This window comes from Simochromis diagramma, unplaced genomic scaffold (genome assembly GCF_900408965.1).
Source record: "Simochromis diagramma unplaced genomic scaffold, fSimDia1.1 OVJJ01000466.1, whole genome shotgun sequence".
NCBI lineage: Eukaryota > Metazoa > Chordata > Actinopteri > Cichliformes > Cichlidae > Simochromis > Simochromis diagramma.
The window spans coordinates 1,587,205-1,614,936 of NW_024387287.1; the positions used below are offsets into that span (position 1 = coordinate 1,587,205).

Genomic DNA, 27,732 nt, shown 5'->3' on the forward strand with positions numbered 1-27,732 from the left:
AAATCAAATAAATACATAAAATATTGTGAAATGTGTTTCTGTTTGTCTGTCTGTAACACCTGCTCCCCAGTATCCTTCTCTGTCTCAATCACCCTCTCATGTCCTCCTTCACTACATTTATGAATCATCTCTGAGGTTTCCTCCTGCCTGGCAGCTCCATCTTCAAACTCTTTGTCTAATGTATCCACCATCTCTCAGTTGCACATGTGCAAACCATCTCTCTAACTTGCACTCAGCTCTACACACCACCCTTGTTCTTGAAAATTGATACCAGTGCATTTCTTTCAATTTCAAAGATTGTGTTAAACAATCTGAGTCAAACATCCACTGTGCTTTTTTCCGAGACATCTTCCCACCTGTGCAGGTATTTACACGAACCACTTTTCTACTCTTCATAGCCAAACTCATTTTTTCATTAAAAATCCTCTTCATTATTCACTAACTGTTCCCCATCCCTCCTCCCGTAGATGTCTTTCTGAAAGTGCTGTAACTAAGTTTAAGAATATAATCCACCCACTATTATCATCTTCAATGCCCTGTACCAACACAGAGCAGAGCAGCTACCTGAACACTACTCCAACAGAGGTGGATAGTAATTTTGCATCCTCACTACGTATGACTCTGGATACTGTAACTCCTCTGGAATATAGAGCCTCAAATCAGAAGTACCTGACTCCGTGGTATAATTCTCAAACACGTACCCTAAAGCAGATGACTCGTAATCTGGAGAGGAAATGGCGTGTCACAAATTTAGAAAATCATCATTTAGCCTGGAGAAATAGTGTGTTGCTTTATAAAAATAAATAAATAAACAAAATTAAATTTAAAAAAGCGTCCCCCCGTTAAGCTACAACATCTTTCTATTCTTCACTGATTGAAGAAAACAAGAACAACCCCAGGTTTCTCTTCAGCACTGTAGCCAGGCTGACAAAAAGTCAGAGCTCTTTTGAGCCAACCATCGTTAACTAGTAATGACTTCATGAACTTCTTCAAAAATAAAATGTTAACCATTAGAGAAAAAAATACTCATAATCATCTCACAGATGTAATATTATCTACAGCTACTTTTAGTACCATTGATATTCATTTAGACTCTTTTCTCTAATTGATCTTTCTGAGTTAGCATCAGTAATTACTTCCTCCAAACCATCAATGTGTCTTTTAGACCCCATTCCTACAAAACTGCTAAAAGATGTCCTGCCATTAATTAACCATGGGTTTCTCAGTTTCAGCCAGTGTGGCAACTTGTACATGGAAGAATGGAAAAACAGGGCTTTATTATCCTACCCTGGTCATTGTCATTGGCACAGGTATGTGGATGACACCTGGGTGAAAATCAGATCTCAAGATTTAAGAGATTTTATCCATAAAATATTCTCTCAGATTATTAGAGAAACAAAATTCATGAGAATTTTTTTTTTTTTTACAGCCAGTAACAAGATTGCTTTCAATGCAACATTCGATACACCTCATCAAGTGACAGATGGAGCTGTTTATCATGAATTTGTCTGCCATGACCTGACCTAATCAAGTCATAGCAGACACAGATGAGAGAGGGACATGGCAATCAAATAATCCAGACTACACATATGCATAGCAATTCCACAGTAGTATATCATTCCAGCTTTTGAATTTTTTGTTTAGAGGCCACGCTACACATAAATAGAAATGGCACATTCTTTAAATAACTGCATGTGAATTTCATCAAGCTGGCTGCTGAGTGGGGAAACGTGCTTCTAGAGGGACTTTGGCATCATGGAAAGACAACATGGACATTTGCTAAAAGATTAATGTGTCTGCATACAGTAGGTAGCTCACCTCATATTTACATGAAAAGACTTGAGTTTGTTAACCTCAAAACCTCCTGACCATGTGCAATTGGGGATGTCCATGAAGCGCACACATAGCAGTTGGTCATAATCATTTCGTGGCCAGTGAAAGACAACGCTGGAGCCTGGCAGGGTGGAGATGTAACCATCCGGGTTGGTCGTACCCTAGGACACACATGAATATTTGTTGTTATGGGAATACTGGTTCCCTGGAATCACTTTATTACTTTATTTATCTTTAATTATTTACTTAGTTACCAACCAGCAAAGCAAAAAGAAGCACTGTTTAAGTCTTTGGGCCTGAAAAGTAAAAGTCCAGAGTGACAGGGATGTCAAGGCTGAACCTGGTTGGTTTGTTTGTTTGGTTTGTTTATGTAGGGACAGGATATGGACAGTTTTTTTTTCCTGTTTGCGTATCGTATCTTTACAGGTCAGAGTAAAGAAGTAGACAGGGAATGATAGAGAGGAGTATGAAACAAAGATCTCTGCCTCACTCTAAGCTGCCACTACTCTAAAACACCTGTGCAAAATAAATAAAAAATAAAATAAGTATTATCCAGAGTTTCTTTCACCTTTCCTCTTGCAAATTCTCTCTGAGCAAAGGCCAGTTTGTGTGTAGATCGGTTGTCCAGCAGGTAGCGTGGGGCAAAGGTTACGATGTGTGTGTCTCTATAGCGTCCTTTTCCTTTGCGCACACTGATACCTGTGTCAGTGAGACAGGGAACAGTTAATGAACTGTCATTATATTTTGGGGTAGTGAGAAGAGAGTGCTGTAACAGGCGACATTTAGGAACAGGAGAAAGATCCTTGTTGCACAGAACTATAGAATCAGGGCAAAAGGCCACTATTTACAAGGCACAAAATAACTCAAAACTGATCAAAAAAATGAGGGAGAATACTAAGAAAACAATTAGAGAAAAAATATTAACTCATCTAAAATGTAACCATGAATTTGTTGCATCAGTACTGACAGCAAATCATCCAGAGAGGTCACGAACACACTATGATAAAATCTGCCGGACATCATTCAATCATTCAGCTCACACCGGTTGTGAATAGACCAACTTGCCTATGTTGTAAATGAGGCCAGGCCTGTTTCCATGTTGGATCACTTTGACTGCTCTGACTCCACTTCCTCCATCCAGGGAGAAGCCTTGACACCAGCCAGGAATTCCATCTGGATGGATCCCTTTACCAATCCGCATTGTACACCTGGGATCATTATAGATGGGGAAATAAATAGAAAGTAAGGATGAAGGAATCAAATTCTATACCTGCTGGGTAGAACTTGAGGCTTACTGTGGAATCGCTGTTGTTTATGACACACACTTACATGGCAGGCTGTTCCTTGTCGGTGTAGCAGAAGAGTAACGGGCTGAGGCTACGGGCCAGCTCGTGCTCCTCAAACTGGCCTGCTGCATCAGTCTTGGTATTGTCCTGACGGAAAATTAATGGCAGACCTGAGGGATAAAACCGGCTTTAGAGAACAGAAGCTTCTGGGAAAGTGTTTGCTTTTAATAATCAGAGTAACTATTGCGTTCAGAAAACATTACCAGTCTTGTTGATAAGCCAGTAGGGGGCAGAAATCAAGATTTTTAATGCTCCTTGTGCTCGTAAAATGATGCGAATGGTGAGACAAAGAAGACGTTTGTTGGTGTCATACAGCCGCATGCGCACTACATAGTTCTGAGTTCCCGGAGGAATCAGCAGCTCTTTACACACAGGGAAGTTCTCCAGCAGGACTCCTAAAGAACGATGCACATCATCAACATGGAGACTGAGAATACAAGTTTATGACATAAACACCAGCTGATGTTTGGCTAATGCTCACCCAGCTCCATGTTCTGTGAGGTGTCAGCAGCATGAAGCACAGCCTCTTTTCCCGGCTTCAGTGAGCCTTTAATGGACATTCCTTTAATGTAGTAGCTGATGTCACAGGGCAGCAAATTGGCCAGCACCATGGTAGGCAGAAGGTAGATCGTGTGCCCTGGCTGTCGATAGATTTGCTTTGTACTGCCAGAAACGTATTTGTTGGCAGGCTGCTGGTCTGGGTAGTTCTCCTTTTTTATGACCACGCAAAACCTGCAAGACAGGAAGAAACATTAAGAATGGTATTGAGCGCAGGCGAGACAAGAAGAAAGAGCAAAAACGTCTGACCAGATCTACCTGAAGTTGTGCTTGAGGCTGTCATCAAAGTCTGCTGACTGACACTCCCTCTTACTGCTGCTGATCTCTCCAGGCCGCTCCACCGTGGTCCAGTGGATAGGAACCTTACAGAAGAACAAGCCCAGGCCTTTAGGCCGAGACTGCAGCCGCCAGGAGGTCAAGTGGAGGGGGACTGCCAAGGCCTGGCCAGGCAGGATTGGAGGCAACACTACTGGTTCTGTCAAAACACACACACACACACACACACACACACACACACACACACACACACACACACACACACACACACACACACACACACACACACACACACAAATAGAAGGATTTAACAGAAGACAAGAAAATAACATAGAATAACCCAAACTACATACAATAAAACATAATTAAAAAATAGGATAAATTAGTGGTTGATTGGATGGTTGATAAAATAAATGACCCTACAGTAGATGGGAAATTGAGCAGCGTCTTACTGTCAGGCGCGGAGGGGCTATCCAGTCTGACCTCCATAGGAACATCCAGTCGGTTCTTGACCATGAGGGCAGAGCGGACTGTGACCACCTTCCTGGCACTGCCCTCCATTGTGATGGAGAAGACCACTCTCACAGGAGGCAGGGCAGAGAACTGAGGAGCCATTAAGTATGAGGTGTATTATTAGCAACAGTCACGTCAAAGTCGTCCATCTCTTCACACTCAGAGTCTCTTAACTTCTGAGAACAGCTTAGAACCTTTGTAATTACTTTGACAAATGCAGTGAAGTTTGTCTTCAGCTTCTTTGTCCTTTTAACTCCAATGAACTTCATTTTTTTTATTTGTAGTATTAGATCATAATCAACAATATACAAGGTACATTATACTAGATCATCCTTTGTCATGTATTATACTGGGCTGCTATTTGTTGCCAGTCATTTGAAAACTGTGAAAAACCTGACTAGACTAAAGACTGACAGAGCTGTTCACAGTCTGATTTCCTGCTGCGTAACAAGCATTACGCTGTTACTGTAGCTTTAGAGTCTCTTCAAAATGCTTGCCTTCTCTGCTGTTCACTAATCTGGAAACAAGATGTGGCATACTTACGTAAACGTGTGGGTGGATAATGTTGGTCCTGCTGATAGGGCTGCCGACCTGTGGGAAAGTAAAGGAGCAAAAAATATTTAAGATGAGGAAAAAAAGGAACAACAAAAATCATCCCACCCTAGAAAGCAGAAAACCTTAGCATTACTAATATGAATTCTGTTTTTGAGTTGCGCTCACAGTGTTGGAAGAGCTGCTCCTGTCTGGAGCTGCATAACGAAAGAAAATGCCCACTTTGTCCACAGACACCGGCTTCACTTGCTCCCATCCACATACACGAACCAGCAGCTGGTGCAGTTTCAGCTCATGAGTATGTCTGTATTGAAAAAGGCAGTGATACACAGTAAGGGTGCGTAGCTCTATAGAGATGAACCATCTAAAAATATGAGCTGCATCGGGTTGGAGCTCATTTACCTCAACCAAATTGCTATTCACCCTGTTAATGTACTGACAGTTTTCTTTTAATTAAAAAGGCAAATGTGAAATGCTTTACACTAACGAAATATCATTCAGATTCTTCTTGCATATCATCATTTGAGCAAAGTAGACAGCTTCTTAACAACATCTTAATTTCAGACAGCTGCTTATTAATAGCATAGTTAAGCTGCTGTGTTATCACAAATAATCAAACCGGGAGGAATAAAGATTAAGACAGTCAACAGAGTCACTGGATGCAACGTGAAGCCGAGCAGTACCGATGACGGAGTTTCTCATGGGCCTCAAACTCAAAGGGAATCTCCTCCCCAGGCAGCACCTCTCTCCACTGGCTCACATTGTGGCTGTCATCAGATCCTGAACTGTGGACATCAGAAATGGAGTCTGCACTACTGCTGTGGGAGAGTGCTACCCTGTGGGAAACATGTAAAGAGCTTCAGGTACTTGTCTATTCTTTGTGGCTGAGGCAATTCTTTGCTGTGTAAATTCACGCTTCATTAGATACATATTAAACCCAAACTGAGAAAGTTGTGGTGTTAGCAAACTGATGCACTCAGCATTAACAGCACTGTCAGAGTACAGTCAGTGTTCACTTGTTGGCAGTTCATTTCTATGAAACATGGTGTTTCTGCAGATTGTATGCATTAAGATCGTTATGGTTACACCTACCTGGTGGGTGTTGTAGTCATAGTGGCAAACCACATAGTACATCCAGTATGGTTGCGTAGAGCATAGGGGACAAAGGGCTGCCTCTTCTTAGACAACTTGACATCTGATAGAAACAGAATTAAAAACAGAGTTTGTATATATACATATACACAGACAGATAGAAAGATAGATATTCAGATGGGTTACTGGAACAAGAAGGTCTAAGTGGATGGCGGATGAGAATAGGGAGCGGAAAGGATAACAATAAAATTAAATATATATAAATAAAACACATAGAACTAATAATGGTTCATCCTAATACCAACTGCAGTATTACTTTGAATCCCTCAGTAATGTTTGTAGCACTGCTGAGCAGATAGAGCTAGACTTAAATGGCTTTATTTTTTGGTTAAGAACTGTAAATGCAGACATTTAGACACATTTTTTCCATTCCACGTCATTTCTATTTTTTTGTATGCATGTTGTTTGGTTTTTTCCTGTGTGAGTACTATAACAGTATTAACAATTAATGATCAACGGCCAAAAGGAGTGATGTGTGCAAGCAAGAGAGTTTTACATCCAGAACAGGTTTTAACAGTTCATCCACAACCAGAGACTGAAATGCACCAAGTATTGCATTTCACTTGGTATCACAAAACTTAACAATACTCACTTAGAAGCTGGAAACATCACATTTTTTATTTAAAAGCTTTAGGTAACAGACATGAGGAGAAATGAGAGTGAGAGAGAATGAACAGATGGAGCGGCTCTGCTGTAAGTCGGCTTCTTGGTTATTCTTGTCTGTAGTTTGGCATTTTTAATACTGATATCAGACATAATTTATAGAGTACGATCATTTTGGTGCTAGTCAGAATCTGACTGAGCCTAGTATAATAAGGGAACACACAACAAACTGTGATGCAGTGATAAGAAGATTCAAACCCATTGGCCAGCTTTGCAAAATTTGCATGTTCTGTGTTGTTTGGGTACGACAGCTTTACCCCACAGTCCAAAGACACTGTGTTGGGTTAACTGGTGACTCTGAATTGCCTGCAGCTGGGAATATGATTCTGCCTGTCAGTGTTAGCTCTGTAATAGACCGGGGACCTGTCCAAGGTGCACCCTGCCTCTTGCCCTATGACTGGGATAGGCTCAAGTAGTTAAGAAAACGGATGGACAGATCAATGGATGAAGTGAGGCTATCCAACAGAAGTCATTTTGTTCTCACTTCTAAACAACTTGTGGCAATTTTGAGCAAAAACAGTTTGGGTTCTCTTTCATAGCATTCGTTTCGTGTCTCACTATGGGAACGCCTCCTGCGTGACCTCATCAGAAGCTCAAATACCATTACGCCAGCCCTTACAGGCTGGCTAGGTGACGCCCATGTCAGGAGGGGCCAGTGCCTCCCTATATAATAGGCTGACATAGCGTCAGATGTCATTCAAAAACCTCTTCTCGCTTCTCACAGAAGCCTGTAGACAACTGTGCTATTGGGTGCTAAAGCTAAACTGTCCACAGATTCGAGTGAACAACTCGGTCGCCGGGCGCTTTGTTCCCAGCTTTTCAGTTGTCCACTAGCATACAAGCAGTAGCAATACTGTTCTGTAGCTAGTGCTGGTGCCAAGTAGCAATACTTTCACCCAGGGAAGTAGCAATACTTTCCGAAAGCGAAGTAGCAACACTTTGCTAATAAAGGTACCCCTAGCTTCACCATCAGGTAGCAATACCCTTCGACGCTAGCGGTTTTACACATTGGGTAGCAATACCTGTAGAAAAGTAGCAACACTTTTCAACCCACGTTAGCGAGGAATAGCAATATTCTCCGCACTCAGTGTCAGTCTCGCTAACGTGCGCAACCCTCTAGCTAACCATGGCTACGACGGCCAACGAAGTTGCAAAACTTTGTCCTTGCAGCAAGAAGATTTCTGCCTGGGATACACACCCCGTGTGTGCGGCATGCCTGGGCTTATCTCACGCTCAGGCTGCCCTGACACCTGCACACGACTGTATCCACTGCGCGGCTTTCCCACGCAAACTACTCCGCCGCAGGCTAGCTCGCCAGGCTGACCTGTCGGGAGGCGACCCTTTGCTGTGTGAGGCTGCTGCGGCGCAAGGAGAAACTGAGATGCCCGATGATTTGGCCGCAACGCCAGGGCCGAGCTGGGCAGAGGCGGACCCTCAGCCCATCGCGACCGCTTTCCTGTCGCTGGAGGCACACGGAGATCGTGTGTTTTTCCGCGATGCTGGAGTCACCTGGGGAGGAGATGCTAACGAGGACGGAGATGAGTCGGCTGACTCGGAGCTCCTGCTGTCTGACGACGGCGAGGAGGAAGATTCCACCTCCTTGGCTAGCATCAGCTGGGCTGCAAAGCCCTCGGCTACCGGCGAGGTTGAAAAACCGACACCGCCGTCTCCCCTGGATCTCGACATGCAGGACATGTGCAAGCGCGCAGCCGCTAGGCTCAACATCCCGTGGCCCGCCACACAAACAGAGGTTGTAAAGTCTCGTTTTGACGGTAAGAAATTGCCGAAGGCGAAAAAGACGGGGAAGCATGTGTTGCCTGTTTTCCCTGAGCTACTCGATGAGATAGCGGTGACGTGGAAAGCAAAACCTTGCAGCGAGAAACACCCCATCGTGGGGAGCTCCCTGCTGGATTGTGAGGGGATGGAGTCTATCGGCCTCCGCCGGATGCCACAAGTGGAGCCGTTGGTGGCGAGCCATCTTCACCCGAAGACGTCTCTCCCCTCCAAAACAGACCGCTTCCAGTCTAGCCTTACAGATAAGTGCTACAAGGCAGCGGCTCTGTCAGTAAGAGCCCACAATGCCTCTTCTATGCTAATGGCTTACCAAGCTGAGCTAGAAGAGGACATGACAGCTAACACAGATACCACAGTGTGGGAAGAAATCTGCGTTATAACTGACCACGTCCTCCGCCTCCACAAGGTAGCCATACAGGCTACTGGGAGAGCCGTGGGCCTCATGGTTCTTCAGGAGCGAGCACGCTGGCTCGGGCTCACCAACCTGACGACTAAGGAAAAAGAGGAACTCCTCGACACCCCTGTCGTCCCTCACGGTCTCTTCGGTGCGGCTGTTACATCCATGCAGAAGAGATGTGAGGAGAAAAAGAGAGATGATGAGGCTCTGAAACTCTGCCTGCCGAGGAGGGCCCAGCACGCCACCCCAGCAGCGCCGCGCCAGTCATTCGCGCAGGCAGCGTCTCGCCCGGTCCCCGCTTTCAGGATTCCCAAAGTGCCTAAGGCGCAAGCAGCCCCCCAGGCTGCCGGGGCCCCTAAGAATCCATGGACTCGGAAGCAGTCTCCCCAGGCCAGACCTCAAGCGGCCCCTCCTCCTCCCCCCGCTGCCGCGATCGTGAGGAGGAAGAAGCGGCCGGCCTGACAGCCTCTCCTCTAGGCGGGAGCGAACCCAGTTTCCCCCCTTCATGGGCCACCCTCCCGCCTCCCAGCTCCGTTCCAGAGCAAGTTCAACGGGACATGTTCCACACAGAGTGCTTAACTCGGGCCGGCGTTCCTGTCACCGGACCCGCCAGAGGGAAAGAGAGCCAAAGTTCGCAGTGTCGTTTCACGAGCACTTCTCTCATGCATTCTGTATTAAAAAAGCCCCGACACGCGCATCCAGGCAGTTTGCCGAGGGCGCTGTCGAGTGTTGCAAAACACATGAGAAAATCAAACATGCTGAAAAACGGAGCACCGTCTGCTATAACGCAGCCCGTGGAGACTCGCGTTTCCACGGCTGTGATGATGCAGATGAGCCCGTCACCTCGCTCGCCTGTGACAGAGGTGACGGGACGCCGAAATAGCGTATGTTTCACGCTGCGACCACAAGGGGGCGCCGAAACGCCATATTCGGTGGAGTGGCCAGTGAGCCCTCTGTCTCTCCACATGAGGAGCTGGGCCACCTGCACTCAGTCAGCATGGGTGCTGAGGACATTGAAAAAGGGCTACAGGCTGCAATTCAGTGTCGCTCCACCACAATTCAAAGAAATTGTTTACTCTCGTGCTCCGGGTGAGTCTGCCAGTTTTCTCCTGGAGGAAATTTCCACCTTGAGAGACAAAGGAGCTATAAGAATTGTCCCTCCCGAGGAAATGCACAGCGGATTTTATTCAAGGTATTTCCTTGTGCCAAAGAAAGGGGGGAGGGGGATGAGAGCCATTCTGGATCTCCGTGCCCTGAACCGGCATTTGAGGACATACAAGTTCAGGATGTTGACGCACGCCTCGCTGCTACGGTTTGTACGAGCAGGCGACTGGTTCACATCAATCGACCTGAGGGATGCTTATTTCCACATCCCCATATATCCCCCACACCGAAAGTATCTGAGATTTGCTTTCCAGGGGATGGCATACGAGTTTGTAGTCCTGCCTTTTGGTCTCTCACTGAGCCCAAGGGTGTTTGTGAAATGCACCGAGGCAGCAGTGGCCCCGCTCACGAAAAAGGGCATTCGGGTGGCCACGTACATCGACGATTGGCTGGTGGCAGCCCCAACCCGCCAGGGAGCGACTTGTCACACAAATGCTCTCATACAGGGGTCCCCCAAGTTACACACGCTGGCACACAGACTGATAGTCTGGAGCAGTGTTCACCTGCTGTCACTGAGAGCAACTCACGTGCCGGGGATCTTGAACTTTGGAGCAGATCTTCTCTCCAGGGGCAACCCGCTGTATGGGGACTGGAAGCTTCACCCGGAGGTGGTGAAGCAGATCTGGCTGCGATTCGGTCTGGCGACCGTGGACGTTTATGCATCCAGGGAGAATGCTCAGTGTCCCCTGTTTTACTCGCTGAACAATCAGAGAGCTCCACTCGGGGTGGATGCTCCAGCTCACGAGTGGCCGAGAACCCTCCTCTATGCTTTTCCCCCAGTGGCCCTCATTTCTCCAACTCTGGCCAGAGTGAGGGAGAGAAGTCACTATATGATCCTGATAGCCCCGCACTGGCCAGGGAAACACTGGCTGGCGGAGATTTTTCAGCAGCTGTGCGGCCCACCTTGGCTGTTACCACTACGCAGAGACCTCCTGTCTCAGGCACAGGGGGAAATATTCCACCCCCACCCAGAGAGGCTAGTTCTATGGGCTTGGCCCGTGAGTGGTTTAACCTGAACACGGTGGGGCTCCCTCATAGTGTTATCGACACTATTCAGTGTTCTAGAGCATCGTCTACTCGGACGCTATATGAGCATAAGTGGCGTGTGTTTGAAAGCTGGTGCTTAGAATCACAGGCCATCCCTTTTCAGTGCTCTGTGGCTGTGATTCTGTCATTTCTTCAGGCCCTGATTGATAAGGGTAAAGCCTTCTCCACCATCAAGGTGTATTTGGCAGCAATTTCAGCCTGCCATATTGGTTTTGAGGGAAAGACTGTTGGCCAGCATCCCTTAATATGCCGTTTCATGAAGGGTGCACGGCGTAAATTGCCTACGTCTAGGCCATTGGCTCCATCGTGGGACCTTCCCACAGTATTGGCTGCGCTCTCCTGTTGCCCATTTGAACCCCTGGAACAGGTTGAGTTGAAATTTCTGTCCTTGAAGACGGCTCTTTTAATTGCTTTAGCTTCTGCTAAACGTGTGGGAGAGATCCACGCTCTCTCAGTGCATCAGTCATGCATTCAGTTCTCCTCGGATAATACGAGGGTCTGTATGCGGCTCAACCCTGCCTTTGTCCCGAAGGTTGTCGGCACATGTTCCCCTATAGAACTGCCGGCCTTTTGCCCACCGCCTTTCTTCTCAGAGGAGCAACAGCGGCTGCATACCTTGTGTCCAGTCCGTGCTCTGCGCATTTACATGGACCGAACCCAGAGTGTCAGACAAAGTGACCAGCTGTTCGTGTCCTGGGCTAAACCACATATGGGAAAGCCTGTGTCTAAACAGCGCCTCTCCCATTGGACAGTAGGAGCAATTGCCTTGGCCTATACTAGCAGGGGCCTTCAGCCCCCTGCTGGCTTACGTGCGCATCCCACTAGAGGTCTGGCGACCTCATGGGCTCTCTTTAGGGGAGTTTCTATTCAGGAGGTGTGTGCAGCTGCATGCTGGACCTCACCTCATACATTTGCTAGGTTTTACAGGTTAGATGTGACAGCACCTAACCTAGCACATTCAGTCCTCAGTGCAGGTTCTTCCCAGGTGGGGGCCTCTCCCCTGTGAAGTGCTGTTGGGGACAGTTGTCTTCTTAACAGGCATGTCTGGCAATCCGGGAGTCAGTATTTCTCCCATAGTGAGACACGAAACGAATGCTATGAAAGAGAACTTAAGGTTATGTATATAACCCCGGTTCTCTGAGTAGCATGAGTGAGTGTCTCACCAGACCGCCCTCCTTGCTATGGAAGCGAGGAAGAGGTGGGCTTGTTTTGAATGACATCTGACGCTATGTCAGCCTATTATATAGGGAGGCACTGGCCCCTCCTGACATGGGCGTCACCTAGCCAGCCTGTAAGGGCTGGCGTAATGGTATTTGAGCTTCTGATGAGGTCACGCAGGAGGCGTTCCCATAGTGAGACACTCACTCATGCTACTCAGAGAACCGGGGTTATATACATAACCTTAAGTTTAGTAGCTAAAATAGATTCCCAGCACGAAGCAGGTGCCAGTGAAATCATGGCGATGCTGACATCAGGTCAGCTACAATTCAGCTTCACAGGTTTAGTACAAGTACTAACGCGAATTACAAGTACTGAAATAAAGAGACTACTCAGAAGAACAAAAGGTCTGCAGAGCTTAGGAAAAAGCTGGCTTTGTGTACCAGTGGAAACACATGGGGTATGTGGTTCCTAAAAGAGACAGGCATGCAAAACAAGAACCTCACCAGCACTCCAATAGTTTAAAAAAAATCCCTAACTGTGGTACTGATGCTACTGAGGAAGCTGAGTGGGTGGCTTAATCTGAACTGTACCTCTGGAATGAATCTGCTGCTCGAGGCAAGTCAAGCTGGCTGTGCTCCTAGTTCTAAGGTGAGCAAGAGGCGCACCTGATAGTAGAGACAGATAGTTGAAACAGAGACACATGCAGAGGGAACACACAAGAGGGTTAGTGTTATCCTTCAAACAAGAACGCCAGCAATGCACTGAAAATCATCTCTCGACCAACACCCAGCTTCTAAACTAGGATAACAGGCGGGCTTCTGTTTTCTTACCCTGGCAACAATCTTACATAGTACTGTCTGAGCTGACAATACAAATAAAAACTGTTCAAAGAACACAATGTAACTGTTCATTCAGCTTTACAAAGTTACAAGACTGGAGATGTCATGCAGCTTGTCGTGCAGTGTTAGCATTGTACTGATAATGACACCTGAGTGCTGATGACACCTGAAACGGCCACTTTATCATTCAGGTGATTTTCAGGCGATTTCAGGTTTTTGGATTTTCTCTTTTACACATTAAAAAAAAAAGCTCTAGAGTCCATTAGTTGTTACCGATTTGCTGTAACTTACTTTGCCCAAAGCTGGGTGGATCAACTGAAGAGCCTATCCAGGGCATAGGGGGCGACATCTGGGGGGGCTGGTCCTCCTCATTACAGTAATCAGCTATCCAGGAGCTCTTGGTGGTGGTGTATTGTTCTGAAAAGGCCAGACATACACATGAGCCACAGGTCTGCCATGTGGGACAATTTTAACACTGTAACTGGAAACACTGTGGGAAAGTCCCTCCTTACTTACCCAGCAGGACAGACGTGATGTTGATGTCCAGTCTCTGCTTGGCTCGAATCCCCATCTTAAGACGTGGAGGATGGAGACGACCGGCGGCCTGCTGCTGCCACGAAAGGATGCAGGGCCAGGGCTCAATAAAGGGCTCCCAGCCTGGCACGCAGACAGAGATCAACTTAGCAAAACACTGTGCAGTATGCAGTATCATGTTAGTATTAATTTCTTATTATTTTTTAGAGCTAAATACTGCCTGAACTGAAGCTCCTATTTCTGCTTATCTAGCATTATGTCAAAGTTTATAGCAACTCTTGGCTCTCTATATTCTTCTGTTATACCTTTCTACTATAAGGTTGGACTGTCTGTGGATGTCGCTTCTCTCATCTCGGGAACAATGTTAAAGTCAGGCCCTTGCTCCTCGATAGATGGATGATTGGGTGAATGAATGTTTTTCTCTCATTTACAGAATATAATTCACAAATCCTGGTTTTGCATTCAGAGCATTCTGTTGTCAGTAACATGCCCATTTTAAAGAGCTGCTTAAAACGAGCAGCCAGAAGGAATCTGAGTTTCTCAGATCAGAGAGGAGGATGATCTTTGACGGTTGCAGCTCTATACCTTTAGAACTCCACCCTAATGGACTCTTGGGTCCTCCACTAGGCCTCAGTACCCCCCTGTGAGCAAAGTGTGCAGTGACAAGAGAAGAGGCCTGGCCTGCCTACAGGGGCTGCACTTGACATGACTCACTTTGTTGATCGTGGTGCACATGATTCTGTTATACAAACCTGCTGACAATATGAAAATGAAGAGCTGTTGTTTTTCTAATGGCTGTAAAATAAGTAAACACGAGTTTCACACTAGGGCTGCCACGATTAGTCGACTAGTCACGATTACGTCGACTATCAAAATCGTCGACGACTGATTTAATAGTCGACGTGTCGTTTGAAGCTTTGTAAGATCACAAAAGACGCAGGAATAAGTAGTAGGATTTAAGAGTGTAATAACGGACTGAAACAGAAGATGGCAGCACTGCATGTACAAGGATGCCAGCTGCTGTTAAACCCCGAAGAAGAAGAAGCAGCTTTGTCCCAGAATTCATAGCGCAGCCCAGCTCAGTTTCCAACAATGGCAGCAGCTAGTTAGTTTTAATATTACTCTTATTATACTTTCTGGGTCACAAAATAAACGTTTAACATATTTTCAGGCGAGAATGTAACTGTGTAAACCTCAAGTATCTGTTCAGTTTATCAAGACACCACATATTTTCAAAAGCGCTCAGACGTTTTCGAAGACGTCTGTTACCCACTAGCTCGATAGCTAGCTGGCGGCAAGGCTCTGTCTGAGATAGAGAGATAGATTGAGGTCACCTTGTTCTGAACTCTGTTGTGAAACATCCTAATACATTTTACAATGCCATTAAAACTCTTGTCAAATTCTGAAAATAACAGTCTACTGAGACACTCCTTTTGATTAATCTGCATAAACATAAAAACACAGATGTAGGAAACAAAGAATGTTCACCATATTGTGTAAACATGCAGTAAGTAAATCCTATTACCTGACAGCTCTCTGTTGTAGTAGTCTCCAGACAGAGTGAAGCTAGCATTGCCTTCATGGATGGAACCAATGCGCTGCAGCACGTAAAGCCCTTTAATGACAAAGACTCTGAGATCAGGCTGAGAAACAGGTGGATGCTGTTCATTGGATTTAGTGAAGGTGCTTACCGCATCCTCTGATGTCTCCTTCCTCAACGAGCTCAACAACTTTTATGCTCGTTTTGAGCGAGGGAACCCCACAACCACAACCAAAGCAGACATGACGCCAGACCACCAACCTCTGACTCTCTCCCCCACCGATGTAGGAGCGGTGCTGAGCAGGATCAATGTCCACAAGGCTGCAGGCCCTGATGGCATCCCCGGGCGTGTTCTCAGAGCGTGTTCTGGGGAGCTTGCAGGAGTGCTCACAGACATATTCAATCTGTCCTTGGCCCACGCTGTGGTACCGGCCTGCTTCAAATCCACCTCCATCGTCCCGATACCCAAAAACTCCAACCCATCTTGCCTCAATGATTACCGCCCAGTAGCACTCACCCCCATCATCACTAAGTGCTTAGAGCAGCTGGTCCTAGCACACTTCAAATCCTGTCTCCCCCCCACCCTGGACCCCCACCAATTCGCATACCGCCAGAACAGGAGCACAGAGGATTCAGTCTCCATTGCAATGCACTCTGTCCTCTCACACCTGGACAACAACAACACCTACGCCAGAATGCTGTTTATAGACTTCAGTTCAGCATTCAATACAATCCACCCCTCACAACTCATCAGGAAACTGACAGACCTGGGCATCAGTTCCCTCATCTGCAAATGGTTACTGGACTTCCTGACCAACCGCCCCCAACATGTCCGGCTGGATAACCACTGCTCATCTACCATCACAATGAACACTGGTGTACCACAAGGCTGTGTGATGAGCCCTTTCCTCTACTCCCTCTTCACCCACGACTGCAGACCTGCTGATGGTTCCAACACCATCATTAAGTTTGCAGATGACACCACGGTGATTGGCCTCATCAGTGACAACGATGAGGCCGCCTACAGGGAGGAGGTGGATCGTCTGGCTGAGTGGTGCGACAGAAACAACCTGCTGCTTAACACCGAGAAGACCAAGGAGCTCATCGTGGACTACAGGAGGAATGCTGACCCACATCCACCCATCCACATTAAGGGGACGGCTGTGGAGCGTGTGAGCAGCTTCAAGTTCCTGGGAGTCCACATCTCAGAGGATCTCACCTGGACGACCAACTGCTCCAAGCTGGTCAAGAAGGCTCACCAGCGCCTCTTCTTCTTGAGGACTCTGAGGAAGAACCACCTGTCCTCAGACATCCTGGTGAACTTCTATCGTTGCACCATCGAGAGCATCCTGACCAACTGTATAACAGTCTGGTACGGGAACTGCTCTGCCTCGGACCGGAAGGCGTTGCAGAGGGTCGTGAAAACTGCCCAGCGCATCGCCGGAGCACCACTTCCTGCCATAAAAGACATCTACAGGAAGCGGTGTCTGAAAAGGGCTGGGAAAATCATCAAAGACCCCAGTCACCCATCGCATGGACTCTTCACCCTCCTGCCCTCTGGGAGGCGCTACAGGAGCCTCCGGACTAAGACCACCAGGTACCGGAACAGCTTCTTCCCCACAGCTGTCAGACTCCTGAACTCTGCCTCCTGACATCTGACCCACGTTAAACTCATGGACTGAACATACACACACCCACAATGGACAACTGTACCCTCAAACACACAATAATAACATGGACTGAACCACCACTCACAACCACTAGCACTTTATATAGCCTCTGTAGAAACTATCTACACCCTCACTTATCTTAACTGCACTACTGTATAGCTCTGTGTAAATAATCATTCTGTACATTCGATAATCTTTAATCCTACAACTGTTTACAACTTGCATAGTTCCCATTTCTGTATAGCTGTATATCTCAGATTCTGTAAAGTTATTTATTTCATATTCTGTATAGTTTTTCATATTTATATCCTGTTCATAGCCTGTACATAGCTTGTACTCACTACAGCCTGTACATACTTATAGTTATAGAATATTCACAACATACTTCATACCGTGTACATTATAACATACCATAATAGACCCATTTCTGTAATATACTCACATATCTATATTATTGCTAATATATATTGTAATATATCTATATCACTAAAGCACTTCTGGATGGATGCAAACTGCATTTCGTTGCCCTGTACCTGTGCATGTGCAATGACAATCAAGTTGAATTCTATTCTATTCTGTTTCATCTTATGCTTAAGGTCTAAAATTTCCAATACTAAAGTATTTTCTCCAATAACATAAAAGAACCGCTTTCAATTTTGTTTTCCAACATTATTTGGAACACAAGCAGCCCATGTTAGTGGGCACGAGAACAGTAACTTCTAAGTGAATCTAATAAATGGCTTTGCTCAGCAGCAGCTGCTGAGGTAAGATTAAAATGTGCCACTTGAACTTAAACTATTGGATGCTGACTAATCAATTTTAAATGTCTTTGGTAATAACCATTATTTAGAGAGACTTACTGGAAAAGGTTAGTTCTGCCAGCGGTATGTCACAGTCCAGGCAGTCATCGATGAAACAGATGCAGATGCTATCAGCCTTCACCTCCACTCCTGACAAAGGAGCCGAGTGGCTGCTGGTCCCAGAGCTAGCCCTGGCTCGAGGATGACCTGCTATATTCTCAGCATTCTCCAGCAGCCATGTTGCAGCTTGATCCAGCTGACCTGATGGACAAATAATTGGATTTTTAGGAAGGTTTGCACAGATTGTTAAGCATTTCATCTACTTCCAGTTTTAATAGTCTCACTCACCTTTACAGTGGATCAGGGCTGTTTTGCAGTCCTCCTTCCTGAAACCAAGGTCTTCTAAGTGGGTTAGCTGACCCTCTGAGGGAAACATATTTTAGTGGAATAACAGCATATAATCAGTAATCAGTGCAACTAAAAATACAATCTAAAAAGTCAGGAATGAGGTAATAATGTAAAAAATTATGTGTATACATGCACACTGATCTAAGGAGCTTGGAAAGAAAAGCGTGTGGATTTCTTTAAGTTTCCTTGAATACGTTTCACCTCTCATCAGAGAAGTTTCTTCAGTTCTAATAGCAACTGGTGGAGAGTTCCAGTCTTAACGCCCACTTACATCCTGGGCCATTTGACCTCAGGAAATCACATGATAGGGTGGGGCTAGGTTTCACAGTGGGTTCACCCAAAACCTTGGCTGATTGTGACCCACGCGAGTTTTCTCACCTTGGCTTAGTGTGATTAGGCAGAGGATCAATAGGGGCTCCTTGACCCTCTTGGGGGACACTCCCATAGGGCTTAAAATCTGGGACTCTCCTCCATTTGACCTTAGAACTGATGAAGCTTGTCAGATGAAATGTCTTCAAGAAACTTAAACGCATTATGTTGATCTATGAAGACTTAAAAATCTGTACAGCATACCTATAAGGGACTCAGTCTTCTGCCTGAAGATGTCTTTGGGTGCAGGGCTGGCTCCTTTGGTGGGGGGAGCAGTGGTGTCAGAGACATGAGGTAGTGGGGCACTGGCAGTAGGGAGAGACTTGGTGATGGCCAAGAAGAGCTGTATGTCGTTGTAGGACAGACGGATGTCTAGAGCTGGAAACTGAATCTGCCAGAAAATCAGATCCAAAGCTAACTTGGTAATCCATAATGTTACATTCTGTGAAGAAATACCCCATATCTGCTTTCAAAGCTCTTTTTAACGTATGTCTTCTAACTTCAACTATTTTATGACAAAACTAAAACCTCAATCGTAGGACAAGTCTTTACCAGCCATGCTCAGCGTCACTGATATTTTTTTCACAAACTTATGTAGTTACTAGTTGAAGCTATCAAACATTAACAAAAATATAAACAATGAATGGAAATGATATGTGAATTAAATTTTATTGACATAGAGGCAGCAAAGGTTGAATTGAGATTAAGGAAATTGTCCAAAAATACAGTACAGCTAGTTTCATGTGCATTTCGAGTTACCAGCTTTAATCACCAAGTGTCATCATTATTCCAAAGCCATTGTCATTAAAGTTGAATCTTGCCCATTTCTATGCACTAACAGGCAGCCTGGACAACAAGGCTTTCTTCATAATCTTCGGGGCGTCCTGCCAATGTAATGCAATATCTTATCCTATGTCTCTTTTGAAAATATGTTGAACTTGCAAGTAACCCCCAACCTTAGTTTACTGTACATAGGTTGATTGTAAACCTCTAACCTCCAGCAGCGGTGGGATGTCCTCTACATTGAAGGCGTCCAACAGACCTGAACTGCTTTGGTGTGTGGGGCTCCCACACAGCTCCAGCTGGATATTGACCGGGTCGATGATGGAGAGTGCAGTTTCCTGCTCGCTGCCCAGCCGACATGAGAACACCTAGTGTCACAAAATTCGTCAGAATCAAAGGAGTTGAAGTTGATAGCAGTTTTCATATGCTAACCTACTCACTCATCCAAGTGATTTCTGCAGTTTCAGCTGAATGCAGGTTTCCTCATTCTTATAAACAGAACATTTGTACAGGGTGGGCCATTTATATGGATACACCGTAATAACATGGGAATGGTTGGTGATATTAAAGTCCTGTTTTTGGCACATTAGTATATGTGAGGGGGCAAACTCCTCAAGATGGGTGGTGTCCATGGTGGCTATTTAGAAGTCGGCCATCTTGGATACAACTTTTGTTTTTTCAATAGGAAGAGGGCCATGTGACACATCAAACTTATTGGTAATGTCACAAGAAAAACAATGGTGTGCTTGGTTTCAACATAACTTTATTCTTTCATGAGTTATTTACAAGTTTCTCATTGTTCACAGCCATTGACATGTCGAAGAGGTTAACACATGAGGAGCGGATTGAAATTGTGTTGATATCTGGTGACCGCAGTAACCGGGTCATTGCAGCAGATTTCAATGCCAGACACCCTACGAGACCACCCATCTCCCATGCTACAGTTAGCAAACTGCTTGCTAAGTTTCGTGAAACTGGTTCAGTGTTGGATTTGCCAAAATGTAGACACAAGAAAACTGTCACTAATGAAGAAACATCAGTGGATGTCCTAGCTTCATTCAGCAAGAGCCCCCAGCGTAGCACTCGCCGCATGTCACTGGAGAGTGACATTAGTCGAACATCCCTTCGGCGGATATTAGCTACTCACAAATGGCACCCTTACAAACTCCAGCTACTGCAGCATCTCAAAGAGGATGACCCAGATCGGCGCACAGAATTTGCAGAATGGGCAAAACAAAAATTGGAACAGGACCCTCAGTTCACGCAGAAGATTTTGTTCAGTGATGAGGCAAAGTTTTATGTGAATGGTGAAGTTAACAAACAAAACCACCGCTATTGGTCTGACACTAACCCACATTGGATGGATCCCTCCAAGACTGTTGGACCAACAAAAGTGATGGTTTGGTATATGGGGTACAACGATAGTGGGTCCATTCTTCATCAATGGAAACCTCAAGGCCACTGGATATTTGAAATTGCTACATGATGATGTGTTTCCCTCTTTGTGCACTGAAGCTGGCACGTTCCCTGAGATTTTCCAGCAAGATGGTGCACCACCAGATTATGGGTGCCAGGTCCGAGCATTCCTAGATAAACAGTTTCCAGGAAAGTGGATTGGTCGTCATGGGCCAGTTGAATGGCCCCCAAGGTCTCCCGATCTGACCCCCTTAGACTTTTATCTTTGGGGTCATCTGAAGGCAATTGTCTATGGTGTGAAGATATGAGATGTGCAGCACCTGAAACTACGGATACTGGATGCCTGTGCTGGCATTTCTCCTGCGGTGTTGCTATCAGTGTGTGAAGAGTGGGAGAAGAGGGCAGCACATTGAACACATTTTATAAGTGGTCAGAAACTTGTAAATAACTCATGAAAGAATAAAGTTATGTTGAAACCAAGCACACCATTGTTTTTCTTGTGACATTACCAATAAGTTTGATGTGTCACATGGCCCTCTTCCTATTGAAAAAACAAAAGTTGTATCCAAGATGGCCGACTTCTAAATGGCCACCATGGTCACCACCCATCTTGAGGAGTTTGCCCCCTCACATATACTAATGTGCCACAAACAGGACTTTAATATCACCAACCATTCCCATGTTATTACGGTGTATCCATTTAAATGGCCCACCCTGTATATTGACTGAAACTAGCACCACTGACTAACAATGTGCTGTGAGGTAGTTTCTTGATCATTAATATGCATCATGACCATTGATTAGCAAATACTGATCAAAGACCATTGATCAATCTCAACTGATTAATGTCCATGAGTACCATTCACAGAGAGCTGGGGAATAGTTGCAATCACAGCATTGTAAGATGGTGACAGATGTACCCTAAAGCCCCCTCCTCAATTCAGAGATTGTCTTTCCCTTTTCATGCAAATGGCCTCTTTGACTTGGACTGTTACTGATGGGTGGATAAGTGATGAAACACTTCTCCCACTGAAAGCGCTACATCCAGATGAACTTTTTGGTAGAGCCATAATACTAATACCACAATTAGATCATTTAATGTGTTTTCATTTTTAAACATCATCTCTTTGAACTGAGTAAAAGAACTGTGATAAATGAGCAGCAGTACTACAACTAGCAGTCTCAGCTGTCACCTCTATTCCTGCCAGGCTGCCAGAGAAGGGTCGGTCCAGCAGACGGGGTTTGTAGGTAAGGACAGTGGTGCCCTTTAAAATGATGGCATTGGTATCCAGGCAGGACGAATCCTCCACAACCACAAACTCTGTTCCTGTACATCAAATGGCAAATATTTAAAATGGCAAACTCAGTAAAATATGCAGGTCAGGTATTTTAGGATAACCCAAAACATTTCTAAGCCTTGGCATAATTTACAAATGCAGGAGATGAAATGCTACACAAATATATTTTTCTTCAGTGACATTTAAGTTATTATATGTGACTTTTTTTTAAACTATAAATGTAAAAAAAAAAAGGTTTTAGTTGTCTGACCAGTGACTGCCCGATGTGCAAGTCCTGTTTTTTTTAACACTATGCAAAATAATTGTTAATAACATAGCATTCTAAAATGGGAGTGTATACAGCAACTAAGTTGTGCATGAAGATTGTGAGAGAAATACAGCACGTCATGTAAAGGAGATGGGGTATACAGCTGATTTTGTAAGTTTGCCCTCTAACAAAGAAATGATCAGCCTATAATTTTAATGGCAGGTTTATTTGAACAGTGAGAGACAGGACAATAACCAAAAAATCCAGAAAAATGCATTTCAAAAAAGTTAAAAATTAATTTGCATCTTCATGAAGGAAATAAATATTTGATCCCTTTGCAAAACGTGGTTTAGTACTTCGTAGCAAAACCTTTTTTGGTAACTGCAGAAGTTGGACACAAGTTTTGCACATATCTCAGGGGGGATTTTGTCCCACTCCTCTTTGCAGATCCTCTCCAAGTCATCGATGTTTCATGGCTAATGTTTGGCAACTCTAACCTTCAGCTCCCTCCACAGATTTTCTGTGGGATTGGAGACTGACTAGGCCACTCCAAGACCTTAATATGCTTCTTCTTGAGCCAATCCTTTGTTGCTTTGGTCGTGTGTTTTGGATCATTGTCATGCTGGAATAACCGCCCATGACCCATTATCAGTACCCTGGCTAAAGGAAGGTGATTATCACCCCATCCATCCTCCCTTTGATGTGATGCAGTTGTTATGTCCCTTTGGCAGAAAAACACCCCCAAAGCATGTTTCTACCTCCATGTTTGATGGAGTTCCTTCCGAGTAGTTCTGGCCTTCCGAGTAGTTCTGGCCTGATTCCTCACAGTTCTTATTTTCATAAACTCCACGACGTGAGATCTTGTGTGGAGCTCCAGACCGAGGGAAACTGGCAGTTATTTTATGATTCTTCCATATGCGAATAATCGCACCAACTTCTTACCCAGCTGCTTGGCGATGGTCTTGTAGCCCATTCCAGCCTTGTGTAGGTCAACAATCTTGTCCCTGATATCCATGGAAAACTCTTTGGTCTTGGCCATGGTGCAGAGTTTGGAATCTGGATCGATTGATTGCTTCTACGGACAGCTGTCTTTTATACAGGTAACAAGCTGAGAAGGCTCCAAATGTCAGCTTGTTACCTGTATAAAATATAAATGGGAGCCAGAAATCTTGCTGATTGATGGGGGATCAAATACTTATTTCCTTCAAAATACAAATTAATTTACAACTTTTTTTAAAATGCATTTTTCTGGATTTTTTTTTCTCTCACAGTTCAAATAAACCTATCATTGAAATGACAGACTGGCCATTTCTTTACTGGTGGGCAAACTTACAAAATCAGTAGGGGTTCAAATAATTTCTCCCCTGACTGTGAGAGACCAAGCAATCTTTTCCCAATATGTCACAAGCACTAAAGGACAGTCTTATGAAGTAGTTAGCTCCATATAATGAGTGGAGGAAAATCAATCACTTTTCATTACAGTTCTTTTCATTTGTAGATGCAGTGAAAATACAACTGCTGAATGGAAGTATTTCTGAATTCATTAAAAAATAAAATTATCTTTAAAAAAAAAAAACTTGTTCCTGTTAGACTGCTAGTAGCATTAGTTACAGTACTGTGTGTAGCCACTGTAACCTGAGGTTTAAGCTACATTTTGGTGTGCCAACAACCACACTTTGACTACTTTTCAATATAAGAGCACACACAGTTTTCTTTCTTTGTTCTTCATGTCTGACCTGTGACGTTGATCTTGATCTCAAGGCAGTGCTCCTGGGTGACCGACACTGTGGACCTCTTGGTGACTACCCCACTCTTGACTGTCTTTGGCATAACAGTTCCTATTGTACTGGCCATGGTACAGGAACCTGAATCTGTGCTAGTGTTACTAGGCCAGCGCTGATGATGTTTGGCATCACTGGGTATCTTCTCAGTCGGCTTCTGCAGGAAGTCCTGTACCAGCTGGACCCAGTCAAAGATGAGAAAGACCCTGAGGTTATTGAGGACCACTGTGAAGCTGGAAGACTCACGTGTGGATCTGTAGAAAGGGAGATCATAATGTAAGTGACTAACATTATCTAGAATGTCCACTTCTTCCAGTTCAAAGATGTTCTCCAGTGTTACCTATAATGCAGTTCAAGCTGTAAGGATGCCCGGTTGGCGCCTGTTTTGGATGCCTGGAGAATGCAATCAAATACATTGTGCCTTGCCCCATCATCTTCACCGGCTCTTTTATTTAACCCGGTGTATCGAGTGTCATATGCCAGCAGGGAATGAGACACCAGGTTGACAGACTTGGATCCATTAGAGAGACTCTCAAAGAGCAGCTTTGATTTAAGGAAGTCGAACCTTTGCAAGAAAAATAAAAACAAAAGGGTGAAATGGAATAGTTTCAGACTCCCCTGTAAAAAAAATTACCAATTTAAATCCCTCGAACACCACCACAGTTTTTCATCCATCGAATATTAGATGACCAAACCCAAGTTGCAACTTTTAGCTGATGTTTGTAGGAAATCAAAGAAGACATATAGCTTCCGTTTCTTCTTGGTGCGCAAACGAAAATGATACCAAATGATTTAAAATTCTCTGGAGAAGTTTGGCTATGATGCACAGTGCCACGTTTGGAGAAAACCAAATACAGCATATCAGCACACCTCATGCCAACTGTTAGCTTAATGCTAGAGCGGTGATGGGCTACATTGCAGCCACTTGCAGTCACTAAGTATGGAGACCATGAACAATCTGTGCACATATCTCAAGCACTGTCCACCATAATGGACATGATAAAAGCACCAGTTGCTAGGGAAAAATGTCTATTCCCCCACAGGCTGGCAGAGGTTTTTGGAGGTTTCTGGCTTTTGGTAGGTGACCTTGAATGCAAAGAAAGTACTGTACCAGAAAAGCTCCAAGTGTTTGATTTGATTGCTAGCAGACTGCGACAGTTGCCGGTAGCTTTTTATGTTTGTCTGCAAACTACGAGTTAAGCAGTAGTACATCTTGAGAAAGAGTGACGCAAACCAGAGATTAAGAAGATTGATCTCAAAATAAAAGTTGTGCCTTTGTGCTGCAGCCAACATGGTTCCTTAGGCACAGCATTTACTCTGAAGACAAACAGTCTCCATTTCCAGTTTGAGGCACCCTTAGTTTCACTTCCGCTCAGAGAGTAACTGGCCAGCCTGCATGAACTGTGTAACTGAGGTTACACAGGCTTAGAGAATGTGGGTTCACTTGATCCCACCTTGTCACGTGTCCAAAATGGCAAACAAACGAACCTCAATACCAAAAATTCTAGGGCCAAATGTGAGGCCTCGTCTCCCACAGATAAAAGCTTGAATTAAACCGGGTCATCCAACAGGACAATGGTCCCAAGCACAGCAGGAAATCTACAGTTGGTAAAATAAATGTTTAACCACACATCGATATTCGAAGTAAATATATGTCTAAAGGTGCTATTAACATGAATTTCTTAATAGATGTGGTAACAACCCATACAACCCACACGAGCAATGAAATCAAATTGTAGATGTCCATAAATTAAGTGCAATTAGCAATGAGAAATGACATGGAAAAAGTATTGAACACACACAGAACAGGGGGTCATGACAACGAAAGCCATGACCCTCAAGACCTTTGTGACCTTATTATTGGAAAACATACTAAGGGGCAACAAAAGTCACAAAACAAGTTAAAAGGAGGTAAACAAACAAACATACAAGAGAATGTGTCTGTCTGCGCATGAATGTTTGTCCCCAGCATGAGCCAAGGAAGGGGCCCCAGACACCAGCCACCCAAGAACTGCCTGACACCTGCCGCAGCTCTCACCACACAACAGAGAGGCCTAATTAGTGACCGAACCAGGGAGCAGGCTAGCAACCACCCACTAAGCACCTACATCACGGGGTTGTTACCGTTCTAAACCAATGTCCCAGAGGGACCCAAGACTGGCCAAACAGATACACACACAGAAACTGCACAGAGGCACACATCCTTCCACATCCACCAAGAATTATCGCAATAGCTGTGCAAGAGCCAAGGGCCCCTTGTGGAGAGCTTAAGAAAGACCCTGAATCAGAAGGTATGATTGTTTCAAAGAAAACAACAAGTAACACACTCAATCTCCATGGCCTGTACCGCACAACTCCAATGCTGAAGAAAGCCTGTGAAATACTGGGAAACTATAGCCTGCTAAGATGTTTGGAGGTCTAAAAGCACAGCATATCACCCCAAAAACACCATACCATGAAGTCTGGAGGTAGGGCTGTTTTTCAGCACACACCACTTCATATAACTGAAGGAAGGATGAATGGAAAACGTACAGAGACATTCCTGTTAAAAAATCTGCTGCCATCTACCAGGATGATTAAAATGAAATGAGGGTGGACATTTCAGCAGGACAATGATCCCAAACACACAACCAAGAAAATAATCAATTGGTTTTAGAGAAAGAAAATAAAGCTGCTCTAATGGCTCAGCTAATCAGCTGACCTGAATCTAATTGAAAATCTAAATGCTAAAGCTCAGAGTTTAGGATTTGGAGACTCTGTGGAAGAATGGGCCAAAATCACACTTGAGGAGTGCATTCGAATAGTTTCCCCATACAGGAGCTTTCTTGAAACTGTCATCACCAATAAATGCTTTAAATAAATACATTTCCGTCACATAATTTTTGGACATCTATGGTTGGATTTCTTTGCATGTGTGGACTGGATGGGTTGTTACAGACATCTAGTGAAAATAGCACCTTTAGAAATATATTTGCTTAGAAAAATGGTGACCATACCTACATTACCTGCTGTATAACACCATGGCTGAAACCCCGCCCACAAGGTGCTACAATGACTCAAAGTCCAAACCTCAACCTGACTGAAGTGCTATGGTGGGACTGTAAGAGAGCTGCACATAAACGACTGCCTGCAAATCTCAGTGAAGTGAAGGAATGCTGTAGCTCCTCCATAACAACACCAGCCCGAAATATGTTAAAGAGCCGTGAAATAGCTGTAAATGCTTCTATATAGAAAGTCAGAAAGGACTTACCTTGCTAGTGAGCATTTGTGTTCACTGTTTTGGGGATTGTACAGTAGCTCCAAACTGACATCCATCATGTCCAACAAGAATGAAAAGTTGGTATAAACATCTCCACTCAACACCGTCTAGAGAGAGAGAGAAAGTCAGTCTGCAAACTGAAATATGAAAAAAGAGCTAATCTGTTTTGCCATTCTGGCAATGAGATCTTCTATAATTGTAGTTGCTGTCCTCACTACCCACCACGTAGCCTCACCTGAAGAATTCCCTGCACTTTCCAATGTCAGCTTTACGCTCTACATCACCTCCTTTTTACAGCTTTTAAAATGAGTAAATGTTCTGCAGTATTTAAG

The 27,732-nt window shown here is 44.7% G+C and overlaps 1 protein-coding gene across 4 annotated transcripts in view; it reads right to left on the bottom strand.

Annotated features, from left to right (window-relative positions):
* vps13d (vacuolar protein sorting 13 homolog D) overlaps positions 1-27,732 on the bottom strand; it is an 88,430-nt gene that overhangs the window by 28,421 nt on the left and 32,277 nt on the right. For 3 of the 4 annotated variants that reach the window (XM_040003797.1, XM_040003798.1, XM_040003796.1), the window contains exons 29-52: positions 27,392-27,507; positions 24,482-24,706; positions 24,097-24,395; positions 22,009-22,142; positions 19,612-19,767; positions 18,821-19,007; positions 18,188-18,262; positions 17,900-18,100; positions 15,355-15,444; positions 13,812-13,952; positions 13,587-13,712; positions 13,047-13,121; positions 6,171-6,273; positions 5,762-5,914; positions 5,247-5,382; positions 5,070-5,117; positions 4,466-4,616; positions 3,996-4,212; positions 3,661-3,911; positions 3,383-3,574; positions 3,163-3,289; positions 2,899-3,041; positions 2,402-2,532; positions 1,819-1,994 (exon numbers count right to left, since the gene is read on the bottom strand). In XM_040003797.1, the coding sequence (XP_039859731.1) occupies positions 1,819-1,994; positions 2,402-2,532; positions 2,899-3,041; positions 3,163-3,289; positions 3,383-3,574; positions 3,661-3,911; positions 3,996-4,212; positions 4,466-4,616; positions 5,070-5,117; positions 5,247-5,382; positions 5,762-5,914; positions 6,171-6,273; positions 13,047-13,121; positions 13,587-13,712; positions 13,812-13,952; positions 15,355-15,444; positions 17,900-18,100; positions 18,188-18,262; positions 18,821-19,007; positions 19,612-19,767; positions 22,009-22,142; positions 24,097-24,395; positions 24,482-24,706; positions 27,392-27,507 (3,653 nt within the window). The remainder of the gene's footprint in view (positions 1-1,818; positions 1,995-2,401; positions 2,533-2,898; positions 3,042-3,162; positions 3,290-3,382; positions 3,575-3,660; positions 3,912-3,995; positions 4,213-4,465; positions 4,617-5,069; positions 5,118-5,246; positions 5,383-5,761; positions 5,915-6,170; positions 6,274-13,046; positions 13,122-13,586; positions 13,713-13,811; positions 13,953-15,354; positions 15,445-17,899; positions 18,101-18,187; positions 18,263-18,820; positions 19,008-19,611; positions 19,768-22,008; positions 22,143-24,096; positions 24,396-24,481; positions 24,707-27,391; positions 27,508-27,732) is intronic. The other variant, XM_040003799.1, reaches the window with a different exon arrangement.